The 14,989-nt window shown below is 38.8% G+C and overlaps 1 protein-coding gene across 1 annotated transcript in view; it reads right to left on the bottom strand.

The window, feature by feature from the left end:
- The window catches only part of LOC137278366 (tyrosine-protein kinase CSK-like), a 34,289-nt gene that overhangs the window by 6,962 nt on the left and 12,338 nt on the right, over nt 1-14,989 (bottom strand). The window contains exons 2-9 of the mRNA XM_067810655.1: nt 13,115-13,224; nt 9,942-10,061; nt 8,524-8,624; nt 3,887-4,106; nt 2,151-2,319; nt 1,138-1,240; nt 629-787; nt 380-479 (exon numbers count right to left, since the gene is read on the bottom strand). Of these exons, the coding sequence (XP_067666756.1) occupies nt 380-479; nt 629-787; nt 1,138-1,240; nt 2,151-2,319; nt 3,887-4,106; nt 8,524-8,624; nt 9,942-10,061; nt 13,115-13,144 (1,002 nt within the window). The 5' untranslated portion in view covers nt 13,145-13,224. The remainder of the gene's footprint in view (nt 1-379; nt 480-628; nt 788-1,137; nt 1,241-2,150; nt 2,320-3,886; nt 4,107-8,523; nt 8,625-9,941; nt 10,062-13,114; nt 13,225-14,989) is intronic.

Here is a 14,989-nt window from a genome sequence, read left to right as displayed (position 1 = left end):
TTCATCTACAGAGTTTTCCCTGACAAAAGTGGTAATGAACACAGATTACAAAAGCTCAAACAAGGCACATGACTCTATAAAGCATGAATGATCTGTGTCTATTTTCAAGGTCGATTAATAAATATGTCCCTGTGTATGCTAGCTGTTATCCTCGTATCAAATCAAACCAACAAAACGTTTCTGTAATTGACTGTAATGGGCATCGAAAAACATTCTGTATGACAAAGTAAATTTACAATGTATATTAATACATGTGGAAATATCAGGTCCGCTATATAGGTCAAGATGCTTGAAAACAATAAACTGAACAGAGCTGAAATAGTCGATTTTGTGAATTTGCTGGCAGTGCAGATCATAGAAGCCTGTTTTGTGAACATACCTTGGCAGTACCATTATCATGTACGAGGACATTACGGGCGGCTAGGTCCCTGTGCACTAAGTTTTTACTCTCCAGGTAGTCCATAGCTGCACATGTGTCACTGCAAAACAACATTTCTCCAATTGAAGAGATAACCTTTCATCAATCTGACATTGTACTCTTTGTGCTGTAAAATGACCAATTTCTCTAACTGTCAAACATTCATCAGTAATTACTGAAAACTAGAAAGTTATTAAGTTTTCAACTTACGTAGCAAAGTTAATCTGGTCCTTTTTCGTGATGACACTGCGACCACGACTTCGGAGATACTCTACCAAGTTGCCTTTACCCATGAACTCTGTGACCAGGAAGAACTCATCACTGAGGACCACACCAATCAACTGGACCAGGTTGGGGTGTCGTAGTGACCTGGCAGAAAACAAACAAGGAATTTCAACTAGTCTTCTCCACTGACTGAACTTATAAACTGAAAAATATCGCAAGTATGTTTGTTGCCTGTGCATACTATTTTTCAAGTTTATTGCCTCTGCTAATTCATACATTATACTGTATGGGTAGCTTTCACCAGGTCATCTGTTAGACACAAGGTAGGCCAACATGGAGGAAATTAGAGAAAAATGGATCAATGAAAATGTTTTGAATTTTCAGGGAGACACCATGAAAAATACGAACAACCAAATGCAATGCAATTAGTACTGAAATGATGAGTTGCTCCAACAGAATTTACTGATGTATGACACTGCTCACAAGGAACTTACGTCATGACAGATGCCTCCTTGAGGAAAGTCTGCTCAGCTTTGTCCTTATCTTTCAGTTGTTTGATGGCAACAGGTTGTCCTTTATACACTCCCTTGTATACATCTGTAACACAATCAACAAGCCATACATCCTCTGTATACATCTGTAACACAATGAACATGTCATACATCCCATTGTATAGATCTGTAAGACAAACAACATGCCATACATCTCTTGTATACTTCTGCAACATAATGAATATGTCATACATCCCTTGTATACTTTTGTAACATAATGAACATGTCATACATCCCTTGTATACATCTGTAACATAATGAACCCATCATACACCCCTTGTATACATCTGTAACACAATGAACCTGTCAAATGCCCTTTGTCTACACTGGTAACACAATGAACATGTCATACACCCCATTGTACACATCTGTAAGACAAAGAACATGCCATATATCCCTTGTATACATTTGCAACATAATGAATATGTCATACATCCCTTGTATACTTCTGTAACATAAATATGCCATCATACAGGCCCTTGTATACATCTGTAACATAATGTCTGTAACTTAATGAATATGTCATACATCCATTGTATACTTCTGTAACATAATGAACCCATCATACAACCCTTGTATACATCTGTCAGACAATGAACATGCCATATATCTCTTGTATACATCTGTAATACACTGAACCTGTCATACATCCCATTGTATACATCTATAACGCAATAAATATGTCATACACAGCCTTGTATACATCTGTAACATAATGAACATGTCATACATCCCCTGTATACTTCTGCTGTAACACAATGAACATGTCACACACCCCACTGTATACATCTATAACACAACAAATATGTCATACATGCCCTTGTATACATCTGTGACATAATGAATATGTCATACATCCCTTGTATACTTCTGTAACACAATGAACATGTCATAACTCCTTGTATACATCTGTAAGGAATGGAGCGTCTGGTTTCCAGAATTCTGACATTACTCACTTCCAAACTCTCCCTTGCCAATTTTCTCCCACTCTGTGCGATTGTCCATCTTGATAACCCAGCCGCTTGACTGGAAATCCTGTACACTGACTGTCGTAAAACTCTCACCATCCTTTTTGACTGGGCGCACGAGCCTTGTACAAAGGCCGTCAGCATCAGTCTTGTAATGCTGGTGACACAGGGATTAGAGTTACTATGGCTACATAGTCCAAACCACAGGAATATGGCCAAGACTCTTAATTGAGATTCATAAGATGCTTGGCATTCTAGCTTAACACAAACCCATCAAATCAGAGGAATACAGATTGATATTAAATACTGAAACTAAAAACAAATAGTTGAACTGAAATATATTTGATTAAGAAAATTCTACAGATACTTATGACTGAATGTAGATGGAGAAACTTTGGCATAAAAGAGATTATATTTTACCATGTTTATTGAAGAGATGTGACTAGTTGTTGTTATTCTAAGTGAGGATCTTCAACAAGTGTACATTGATATAAGTACAACACACCTTCAAGACATGCAGCATGCTGTCACACTATTATAATCATAGGCAGACACATATTGCTGGGGTGTGGAAATATCAAGTGCTTTTTAACATAAACAACAGTAAAAATATCACCCAAGATGTCTTACAAAAACAAATAAAAAGAAAATATTTTCCTTGTCTGTTTCCAATTCATAAGCAAATGTAGAACAACATGTTTTCATAAGCTAGTCTACATAGCTAGTGTACATTACCACTTTTGTATGCTGAAGTGGGATTCAAATCTATAAGTGTTCTGATTGATTTCAGAATAATCAGAGAGTGTGTAATAAAAATAAGATTTAAATTAGAACAAGGAAGTAAAGAATAATAATGCTGAACATTAAACAGGACTGATCAGTAAAACAGGATGTTTATGCACCTTCAAAATTAATTTATTACTTTTTAGAAAAATACTTGATGCTAAATTTAAAGGTTGCTAATGAACCGATTTTCAGTTTGCCCAATTATCTGAGCCATTTGGATTTGATTTTCCACACCCCTCATATTTCTATAGAAGTATTCTCCAAATGCCTGGACTGTAATATTAGTGCAGCATCATTCAGAAGTGCATGAAGTACACAACTACAAATGGTTACCATGCCTATGTCCTTCACACAACAACCACGTTCAGAGTGTTCAGGCTGAACATATAAACTCTGTAACTGACTCATTACTAAGACACTAACACATAGTTTATTCTGAATAAGTGAGGTTTCCGTTGTCGAAAATATTTGAACGTCAGTTGAGAGAAGGATTAAAAATGATTATCAATCTTAAAAACATACATTTTCCATTAATCTGACTTTTCTTGCTTTAGTGTAACACACTTGAATGAAAAAAACTAAACATTAACTTATTAATGACAAATACTCGTGAATAAACATGTGCTCAACAGCGTAAAGCTATGCACATAGTAATATTTTAACCACCTTCATGTTTAATTACAATTCTGGTGTTTTTCTTGCATGTGTGCATTTTACTGCATGACAATAGTAGTTAAATAAACAATTACTAGAAAAGAACTTTAAAATTGGTGATTACATTAAAGATACAAAGTTCTGTTTACAATCGATAATGGTCAAAACAAGTCCTCCGATAACTGATGGTGGAATTGGTTTCCGATTCCCAAAAACTACTCACAATGATCACGTATTTATAGCAAGTCAAGATCGGGTCATAATTTCTCAATTTGTTCTGCTACCTGTACTAATTCTGCAAGGTTCCGAAAATACTCCTCTTCGTCGACTGTGAGCCTGTTGTTGCGGTATAGAATGCGATAATGTTCCACCTTATTGCCACAACAAACACATAGAGTGTAGTCCCCTGGGTAGTTGCTGCTCTCTCGTATAAGGAACAGTCCATCTTCCGGGGGGCTCAGCAGCCTCTCAGCATCACTGCGGGATATCTTACCATGAAACCATCTACAAGGAAAGCAGGGGAGGCATACATACACTGGGATGTCACTACAAAGGGACTACGATAATTTCTCCAAGGTTCTTGGTCACTACAAGCTGCTACATCACACAAAGAAAGTGAAGTATATCTGGGAAAACATGAGTGAGTGAGTTTAAGTTTGCACAGCCTTTAGCAATATTCCAGCAATATCATAGCAAGGGACACCACAAATGGGTTTCACACATTGTACCCATGTGGTAAATCGAACCCAGGTCATTAGCGTGACTGCCCTGGGATAATAAGAGATACTAGGAAACATAATTCACAAATTTTCGAACATGAGGGGTAGACTGAAACGGCAAGACTCAACCATGGAAGCTTCCTTAATTTACATGAAGGACGGCCATCAGACCTATGCAACCAAGGCAGCAGACAATTAGTCGAGGATGAGCAAAACCTCGACCAACTAATCCAATATTTTGACCAAAAATATCTTTAACAAGTTGTTGCTGTAGATACAACCCATCATGATATCACATTGTCCATTTTGCCTGCCCTTCTCCCCTAAGAGAACAAGAAAAGACACGGATCACATGAAAATGTCAACCTTAATTATAGCCCAAACTGATCACAGCACTGACAAGCCAAGACTTATCGCTCTATAACATTAGTAAGTGGCACCTTAACAAGCAAGAACATGACATCCTGGCTGTGTGTGCTCATGACAATCTGAGTCACAGGATACCATGGTTAATCTAGACAGATGACACACTATCAGATTGTAAGGAAGTTCTGGTCTTGCTCCACCTACTTGTGTCTGGTGGCAGTTGTAAAACTACCCTTGGCTGACGAGGATGTAATAGATGCAACAGGATGTTGTATTGATTGCAACAGACAAGGATAATCTAGCCGAGCAACATGCTATCCATGAAGAACAGGCAGTTTTCCTCACAACAAAGTCAACAGCATGACAAAGTAAAACAGAGGTGACTTGAACCAATGAAACTCGACTGTGGTTGATTCTGTCACTCGGAAGAGGGGCCAGGTTCAAGGTTACATTTTTGTCAGTTCAGATCATCACTTACACCACCTAGAAAACCACCAGTCAAGAATGTCATAAAATTTGAAACTAACTCTTATGTAGACAGACATTTAAATGAAGAAAATCAAATTCTTTTGGCTGTGAAATCATACAGTAGAAACAACCATCACAATAATATATATCTGCAGCAAAACCTAGATTCACATCCTAAACTTGCAAATCCAGAGAGTGAATAATACAAATAATTGCACTCACCATCATGTTGTTGATACATATTACCAATCAATTGAAATGATGCCATCAGCAAATGTCTGATGAGCTGTCATGAAGATGTTCAGTGTAAGGATAAAGGAGTGAGTAAGCTGTCTGTGATATGACTGACAGCCAGCTAAGAGCAGAAAGAAAGACCAAAGTGACAAAGTCAACTGTTACCACTTTACATGGGCTGGCAAACCAAGGGCTACAATGAATAAAAATCTGGAATTCAAACCCCCAATCTGCAGATCCTACCACAGCTAAGGGGTGCAACTCTGCAGGGCAAACTGTATCACCAGAGAGTAAAGTAATGAATGAACTGGAGAAAGGATATGTCATGCGTATGTGAGCACATAAGTTTCTCTTAGCACATACATTCAAAAATAGCATAGTGCTGGGAATATCGAAAAGATGCCAAACATGATGAATAGCAATCATGGCGATATAAGTAGAAACAAGATGCAGATATACAAGGAAAGAATGCATCAGCTCCAAAAAGACCAAATCATGTGAGTGAACTGGAACAGTTCAATGTGTTAATATGTTTTTCCTTAAAGTGTGAGGAAATACGACAAGTTATAATGTTAATGTTATATCACACACGACACCAGACATGCTCAATCCGTTAAACACACCGGTGAAATGCAAAAGCTTGGATTCCGTCAAGCATCAAGACATAACTAAGGTGGGTTCATGCCAGGCTGTGTCAAGGGGAGGGAACCACACAGGGATGTGCACAGTACATGGTTCGTACCCACAATGCACTGGACAAAATGGTGACTAGGACCAACAACAAACTTCCACATGATTAGATGTTCAAACACACATGACTTTGTGCTCTGTACACTAACCTAGGACACCGTGCACACAATGACAACTCCACTGCCCCTCTCACACTCCAAGACAAGCAGCAGGTCGGTTGTCCAGAAACAGACAGACCTGTCTAGTCCACAATTCATTTCTGACCAGTTAATTCCATAAAATTACACTTTGCGATAAAATAATTAGTCTATGGGACTTGTAGCTGCTTGTCCCAAACCATGGCCTATAAAAATGTCTTTCAGTCTAGCTGACATTGCTAAAAGCAGCATAACCTACTTGACTTAATAATTGTGGATGACGCATGAAGTACAGAGACAAACCCATTCTAGATTTACATCCATGGAATAGTTTCTAAAACAATGGACATCATGGCATAAAACTATTTAAATCCCAAGATGGAAGTAAAGTTCAACCATGACTCTGGGGTTTACTACTTTTGCAGCCATGAAATGTTCACTGATCTGAGACAGGCTGGCCATGTGCTACCTTTCATGGATGAAACCAGCTAGCAAACAGGTGTGTTAGTCTTGATGTGACACCAGCTAGACACATGGGTGAGCTGGTCTTGATGTGTGACACCTGTTAGACAAATGAATGACCTAGTCCTGATGTTTGGCACCAGCTACTGAGCTAGACACATGGGTGAGCTAGTCCTGATGTGATACCAGCCAGACACATGGGTGTACCAGTGCTGATGTGTGACACCAGGTAGATATATAGGTGAGCTGATCCAGATGTGTGACACCAGCCATACATATGGGTGAGCTGGTCGTGATGTGTGACACCAGCCAGACACATAGGTGAGCTAGTCCTGATGTGCGACACCAGCCAGCCAGTCTGACTGTCTTGACACAGGTCCTAATGTATTAGGGGGATACAGACTAATGCTTGTCTTGCTGTGTGAGAGGGAGACAAGGCTACACAAGAGACATCCAGGCTACCTGAACCAACTCGATCAGATTGTGAAATGTGCAATCTCCTCCATCCACTTCCAGTTCTCTGTTACGAGCCAACACCCGATAATGATCAACTCTCCCCTCATACACAACTGACAACGTGTAGTCGCCATGGTAATGTACACTGTCACGAATCAAAAACACTCCATCCTCCTGAAATTTCAACAGACGTTCTGCTTCTTCCCGTGTCATACGACCATGATACCATCTACAAGAGAACAGTAGACTCAGTGAGGTTAGTCGCTGATATCGTCAACATGAGAAGATTGTCCCTTTGAGCTCTTAATGAAGACCTGTGAGCTAAACCCTCTGAATTTACAAGATGGCAGGCTTGATCCTGCCAGCTTCATGACAAAAAGCAGACATTGTGAAATCCTATCAGGCAAACCATACAAACATCGTGGAACTTCTGACATGTTGATCTTATACCCATTTGTTCTGTAAATAGCAACCTCTACAACAGTGACATCTCTACAACACAATGGTACAGCGATAAAGGAAATGTACCATTACTATTATTAATAGTAATTAACATCAACACCATCTCATGAAACAAAAAGATTGCCATTCTCACCCATTCCATCAAAGCAGACCTGATGAACAAAACCACTCATTTCCAGGACGACTGGAATATAGATTTTGGAAACATGGTCAGTGCACACCGTACATCCAATGTGTCTTTGACCTCATAACTCCCATACTTTAACATGTACTTAAATTGAAGCAATAACATGACATTGTGCAATGACAGAGAGATACATGACACCATCACGGAACAATGGAATCCCTTCGATATGAGTATGGACAAATTTCTTGACAATAAACAAACCATGAGGTTAGCATCTTATCCAGTGGCCATCATCACCAGATCTGTTTGTTTCCTGTTCAATGTCATACTCAGCAATACTGACGCTATACGACAGCAGCTAACAAAACACCAAGTCTGGATCTGACAAACAAGTGACTTATACCACAAACAGCACTGAACAGTATCATTACATGTTGACATGTCAATAAGGTCACCAAACACAACCAACCAACCTATTCAGTCACCTCATACAAGAAGCTACTAGAGAACTATTCGTAATCAGAATCAAAACAGCATAAGACAATTTCTACAACAGTGACACCTAGAAGACACAGGTGATACACGGATTGGGGATAGATATTTCCTAGGCAAACTTTGAAGCACACGTTTTATATTAAAACAAATGTGAAGACTCCTGAATAGAAATAATAATAAAGTTCATTTCAGATGTGTTAATTTTGAGAAACTGAATGACAATAATACATGTATTTTTTTCCCAATTAGTTCCTGTAAATGCTGTTCTGAGAAGTTATATATCTTGGTTGTACTAGGGTACATACGGCATTGCATGGAGGGGTACAGAGGTGCGGGGCTGTACATATGTGGCTGGGATCATCCCTTCCTTGCCACTGCTGTCTTTGGCACGATACCAGTTTGGATCCTTCAAAATGAGAAAAAAAAACCAAATCAGCCACAAAGAATTTTTTTTTAAAAATGATACTTTGCCATTTTTCCATCTCATACTGCATTCCTGCACACTGTTTTTGATGCTTTTCGACCCAGAGTGTAAGTGAAATTTTTGACATCCTTCCCTCTGCACTGCCTCAGAACACTTCATTGAAAACACAACCCATTTATATGCTCCTATAGAGCATGCACTGGGTAGCTAACCAATAAACCATCTCCGGTTAGTCAGTTTGTTGCTTTTTCCCTCCTGATACAAGGCATTTAGTTTCAGGGAGCATGTATAATTTCTGTTTGAAATTTCATTTCCACTCTGCATCGAGAACAACTGGCAAGAATGCTAATGTGAGCTGAAAAGGTTTGGAATGGCTGCAAGACTTTTAATAAAATATACACAGAAAACACAAGTGGGTTAACATTGTTAACACAACTGTCAGCAATACAAGAGTGAATGAGTGAGTGAGTTAGCAGTATTCCAACAATATTACCGTGGGGGACACCAGAAATGGACATCTCACACTGAGCCCATGTAGGGAATCGAACCCCGGTCTTTGGCATGACGAATTAACCAGCTGACAAACAAGTAACCAGTCTGACCACTGACTAGTGGTGTTCTGATGATCAAAAATAATTGAAATCAATCAAAAGAAAGATTAGAAATAATTACTGATAGTCATAGTTTCGTTTTCATCATAATGATAAATATTACAAATATTACTGTAAACTGTCTACAAATAAACTTAACATTCATAAAGAAAACAATGAAATATACTGATAAATATTAGCTGCATAAATAAACAGAATAATTATAGTAACATTAATCAGAAAAAAAATGTGGAACCCTTAAAATTGGTGATTACATTAAAAATGTACTTGGTTCAATTATAACCAATAATCATTTACCACAAGTTCTCTAATAATCGATAGTGGATTTGGTTTCCGACTCCCAACACAATCACTGATTACACATCACTTTCGCTTACAACCAGCAATACACTATGAAAGTTTGGGGAACAATTCTATTGATGCCCCAACAGAATAAAGGCAAGTGTTACTATCATCATAGTTGCAACATACGTCCAACTAAAAAGTCCATTTCAATTTCACTTTAATATCTTTTCCCTTTCAGAAAAATCATAAATGTTGCAGCATTTCACAACATATATAATAATCAGTGTAACAACTGGATATACATGGCAAATAACAAAGACTTAGTTTTGTCCTATCCTGAAGCATTTCCATATTCAATGATCACGTATACAAATCAATCAAGAATCTGATCTTAAAAACTCACCCGTGTTGATCGAACTATACAGAGAATATCCCCCTTCTGAAAGGGAAGGTCTTCATGTGACTTGCCAGGGAAGTTGTAGTTGGCAATTACCTCCATGCCCTGGGTCCATGGACCATTTGCCTGCAAGCAGAAATCAGATTCAGAGACTACCGGCATACTCCTGGTCGTCTGCTGCCTCAGACTATTAAGTTGTGCTGAAGGCAAGGAAAGATCATATGATAGCAGTCCTTGATGACAGGTAGTGCCTGTGCTGTGATTCTGAATTGGTTTTTGATGTTTCGTCTTTGCACTAATATATATATTCAGTCTGAAGTTTCAGCATCACTGTGGCAAGCTTATCCCTGCCATGGTTTAGCCAACAGGAGAGTTTATGACAGGTCTTATACAAGCATGGCAAATGTAGAAGTGAGCACAGCTTCCAACTTTGAGACAAGCATGCATATATACTTATCCTGACTCATGCTTAATTGCTTACCTCCTCTGCCTGGCAAAGGTAGTGGAACACCTGAAATCCCTTGAAGTTCCCTTCTATAAGAAGCGGACGTAAAATCACACTCACCCAAGCATTACCTCCCTTTCCCTCCACATGGTCAGCTGACTGCCGAAATACTTCACTCTCTCCTTTAATTGCCCGACATGAGAATACGAGAACTCAATATGTCTGTGAGGGGCGGCTGGAGGGGCTTTCGCCATGAGTCAGGATAAGTATAAAATATCAATTTTATTCAGAAAATTACATATTTTTTCTTATCCTGACACATGCTTATTTGCTTACAGAATCCGACGGAAAGGGTGGTGGGTCAGACCATGCTGGATTCTGCTGTCTGTTGTAAATTACGTCCAATAATTCCCCCCCAAACGAGAACTTATAACAGCGATAATTCTTCTCATATTCGTTGTAGATTCTGGGGGGGAATCACATCCAGTCAAAAAAGTTTCGTTGACTGGTACGTGATGACACTAATATAGCTAGTGTCTTGTTAGTTTCTGATGCAACTAAATATCACAATATAACAGTCGAAGCTAGTTGCGACCTTTCTTGATGTTAATTATCTTCATAATGAATACAAGGTCATGATCACTTATACTAGTCTGTTCAAGATGTGCGCATAGACTTTCCACCAATATACACCGCAGAGCATCTGGCTTCCACAAGTCACGTGATAAATCAGGTAAGTTAAGTGAGCATCGTCCGGGAACTGCTGTTGCTGAGCAATGACAAGTGGTTCAAACTGATGAATGCCAGTGATAACCTCCATGGTTATGTCTCGCAGGTAATGGTTGGCGAAAGTTATCAAGCATTCAGACAAGGTGTTTGGACGTAAACTGCTGATTCTTCTTCTGAGAGACGAAAGTTGACAGGAGCATTCAGTCTTCCTCGTTCGCAGGATTGCTGAACTTGAGGTGCGAGTCTAAATTGAGCCCGTTGTCCGAATGTTGCCTATCTTGAAAGATCCTTGCGGGGACTGCTGATGATCTTCTTGTTGTTGAAACTTGGATACTGACTTGAATGCCATAGATAACTTTTCAGAAATCGTCGATATCAGAGCTATTGCGCAGTGCATGCATTGACGACTGTGTTGAAGAGTTGTCTACGATGCCTGTGAATGAAGTTGACATCTGCAATGTCTGTTGTAGATGAGATGTGTTCTGAGGCGTTCAAGACGCCGTCGGTATCGATCTAGTTGCCGATGTTCAATGAGTGGTATCCTCACTTCGTATCATTAACAGAGACTTGTAAAAAAATTGAAGTTCTTCTAAGGGGACTGTCTCCTCCCCAAATTTTTTCTTCATCAATGAGGGATGATTCTACGATGATCTTACAAATGACGACTTTGACTTCTTGATTTTCTTTGTCTGAGACGGTCCTGTCTCAACAGATGGTCTCTTCTGAGTCTTCGGAGGGGAATCGCCCGACCCTGGACACAACCTTGGAGATACGGCTGGCATCTTGCGGGAATGAATCTCAGCATCAATTATTAAACGGTTACCTGACTTTATTTCACTAGATTTAGACATGGCTAATGCGAGCTGACCTTGCTTATCTCTAGCATGTCTGTGAACAGACCATAAATATAAAAAGAATTCTGCTTCAGACAATTTAATGCAAAATACACGAGTATGAGCAGAACATAAAGGTTTACACGCCGGGCAAAGTATGTCCGGATCAACGAAAATCACAAAATGTATGATAATAACAAATATGTACAAGCCCCAAAATGCATACAGCACAAATTTAGTTAGAAAAACCAAAAGAATGAAAGACTTATCACCATGTAAGGGGCCCCAGGTGCCTCCGCCCCGCCCTCGTTGGGCAATAGGGAGAGAATGTAGTATCATGACAGTCAGCTGGCCACGTGGACATGGTGAAGGGAAAGGGAGGTAATACATGGGTGAGTGTGATTTTACGTCCGCTTCTTTTAGAAAGGAACTTCAAGGGATTTCAGGCGTTCTACTACCTTCGCCAGGAAGAGGAGAGTAAGCAATTAAGCATGAGTCAGGATAAGGAAAAATGTGACTAGCATGTATAGCTTTAGAGATATGTTCCAAGGAAAGATAATCATCAAACATATTTTGCCCCAAGTCACGTTTCCACGGAAACAGCAAAACTGAAATTCTGATAAACCTTAGAATATGTCGGTCATGATTAACTTGTGTATTAAGTTTGGTGAAGCTAGCATGTACCGCTGAAATGCTAAAGCCAAGGTAACCATTTAAACCACTGAACACATTTTTCACTAAGTCGTGTTTCCATTGAACAGCAAAAAATTCTGATAAACTTGAAATTAGTAAAAGGCACATCTGTGGGTAATGATTACCATGTGTGAAGTTTGGTAAACCTAGCATGCAAAATTTAAGAGATATGCTCTGGACAAATATTCAGGACAGAAGGAATGGTATATACACCATTCATGTTATATACCCCCATTACGTCTTAAGTGGGGTATAAAAATAATAAAAGAAACATCTGTCATAATCCAGCTATGTAGAATTACCAATTTACCAAACCGTCTGTCCGCACCAGATAATGATCAGAAGAACTGATGAAATATGATAAGAAGCTGTGACATGGCATCTATTTGCCGGATGAGACAAGTGATGCTGCTTACCTGTGCATTGTTGTTGCTTACCTGTGCATTGTTGTTGCTTACCTGTGCATTGTTGTTGCTTACCTGTGCATTGTTGTCTGGATCCATGGGCATGTTTGTGTGGGTGCTGCGGTCCAACCCCAAATCTCCGTGCAGAACCTGCACAGCCAGCGTAATGGTCACCAGGAACGAACCTAAACAAAACTATATACATTATACCTATGTGTCATTCAAATCGGTAAATTAATGTCAATTGTTGCAATCTCATGTAAACACTGTAAACCAAACTCATTCAACTGGATTCAGTGATTGAGATAATGACCTGCCCCATGCTGGTAACTTTTGTGTCAAGCTTCCTGAAAAAAATGCTCCACCCGACCCAATTGTCTGGCTGATATGTTTACATACTTCCCCTTTGGAAGCTTTGCACAAATAGAATGCAAGAAGCTATAATAAGCAAGATAATTTCTGCTTACGGTTTGAAACTGCAAATAAACATGGATTTCATTTCATATCTGGTCAAAATGCATTCTCAGCCCAGAGATGTTACTCCTGTCTCTGATTGCACAACTAAATCTGAATATCTCCAATCATGAGTCTTGAACACTCGCACCATGAAAGGGCCGTATTAGAACAGAGGTTATGTAGGAAGATGTGACAAGAGTAACCTCTGTGTGAAGAGAATGGTCAAATTGCAGCTAATAAATTTTGCAATAATAATAAAGTAGAGTTATCTTTCTTTACTATTTATCCCTTCTCAATAAATAGTCCACCAAACATTAACATCAAACGGCATGTTGATTGATTACATCATAATTATGTCATAAAATCAGGGCAAGTGGAAACTTAGTCAGGAAAACTTACTTTTTGTAAAAGTCACTATGGGACAAGTGGCTTTTTATAAAATGTTTGAACTCCTGAAGAGGAATACTGCAATTTATCTCTTTTCAAATGTAACAGGCTGGGAATATGACCAAGTATCTAATTCCATACTGGTTGTTTTGGTTTTTTTATTTGCTGAATTAATTCAAGGTTGAAACAAAAATATTTGTAAATGCATATTTATGTCAGAAAAATGCAATTTATGAATCAAAAGTACAGGCAGGGAACTTCCAAGACAGACAAACAACATTTCATGGTCACCTGCCCCACTTTCCGGCTTAGTTTGAAAGCTATTGCAATAACGGAACTGGATTAGAGTGAGCGTGATCCAATGATTGTTCTGGCAAATTTTTTCGCAATAGTGCTGCAGTAACAATGGCAACGAAAACACCAGTAAAACATGACAGACAGAAATGCAATTTTTTCAAAGGATGGCTTTGGACAATGGACAGATAATTTAGGCGTGCCTTCGTGAAAATGAGCGTGCCCATACATTTTAACAACAATTATGTTGTTTCAATTCACTGTAAAAAAAATCAGCGCTGAATTTTAAGACTGCAAAGATCCACACAGACCCTGGTTCAATTCAATTTTCGATATTGAACAGTTGATTTATCATTTTCGATTCTATTCTTCATATAAGTAAAACAATCAGATTTCATTTAACTCTCAGAGTTGACTTTTTTAGCGTGAAATCCATCATCAACTTGACAAAGTCCACTAATAGTTCTCATTGGATAATTAGTCATGCATCAAGCAATCATGTTTCGCCTTATTTCAACACCTGAAACTACTCAAGTTGTCAAAATTAAGTTCTGCCTCTGTGGAGATAATTTGAATAGGCATTCAAATATCAAGTTGAAATTGTGATAATGGTCATCACATATCATAAATGATAAATAGAATGTCAGATTTGATTTTTGATGAATCAAACCAAACAGTTGCAACCATGCTGGATTTCCCACACTCTCATAACTGCGAGAATAGCTGAGCATTCAGCTTTATTTCCTGTCATACATACATACATTCAAAATTCATGTTAAGACTGAGTGCCACCAATATATAGCTTGATGGACG

This window comes from Haliotis asinina, chromosome 3 (assembly GCF_037392515.1).
Source record: "Haliotis asinina isolate JCU_RB_2024 chromosome 3, JCU_Hal_asi_v2, whole genome shotgun sequence".
NCBI lineage: Eukaryota > Metazoa > Mollusca > Gastropoda > Lepetellida > Haliotidae > Haliotis > Haliotis asinina.
This window is presented reverse-complemented; position numbering and strand designations above follow the sequence as displayed.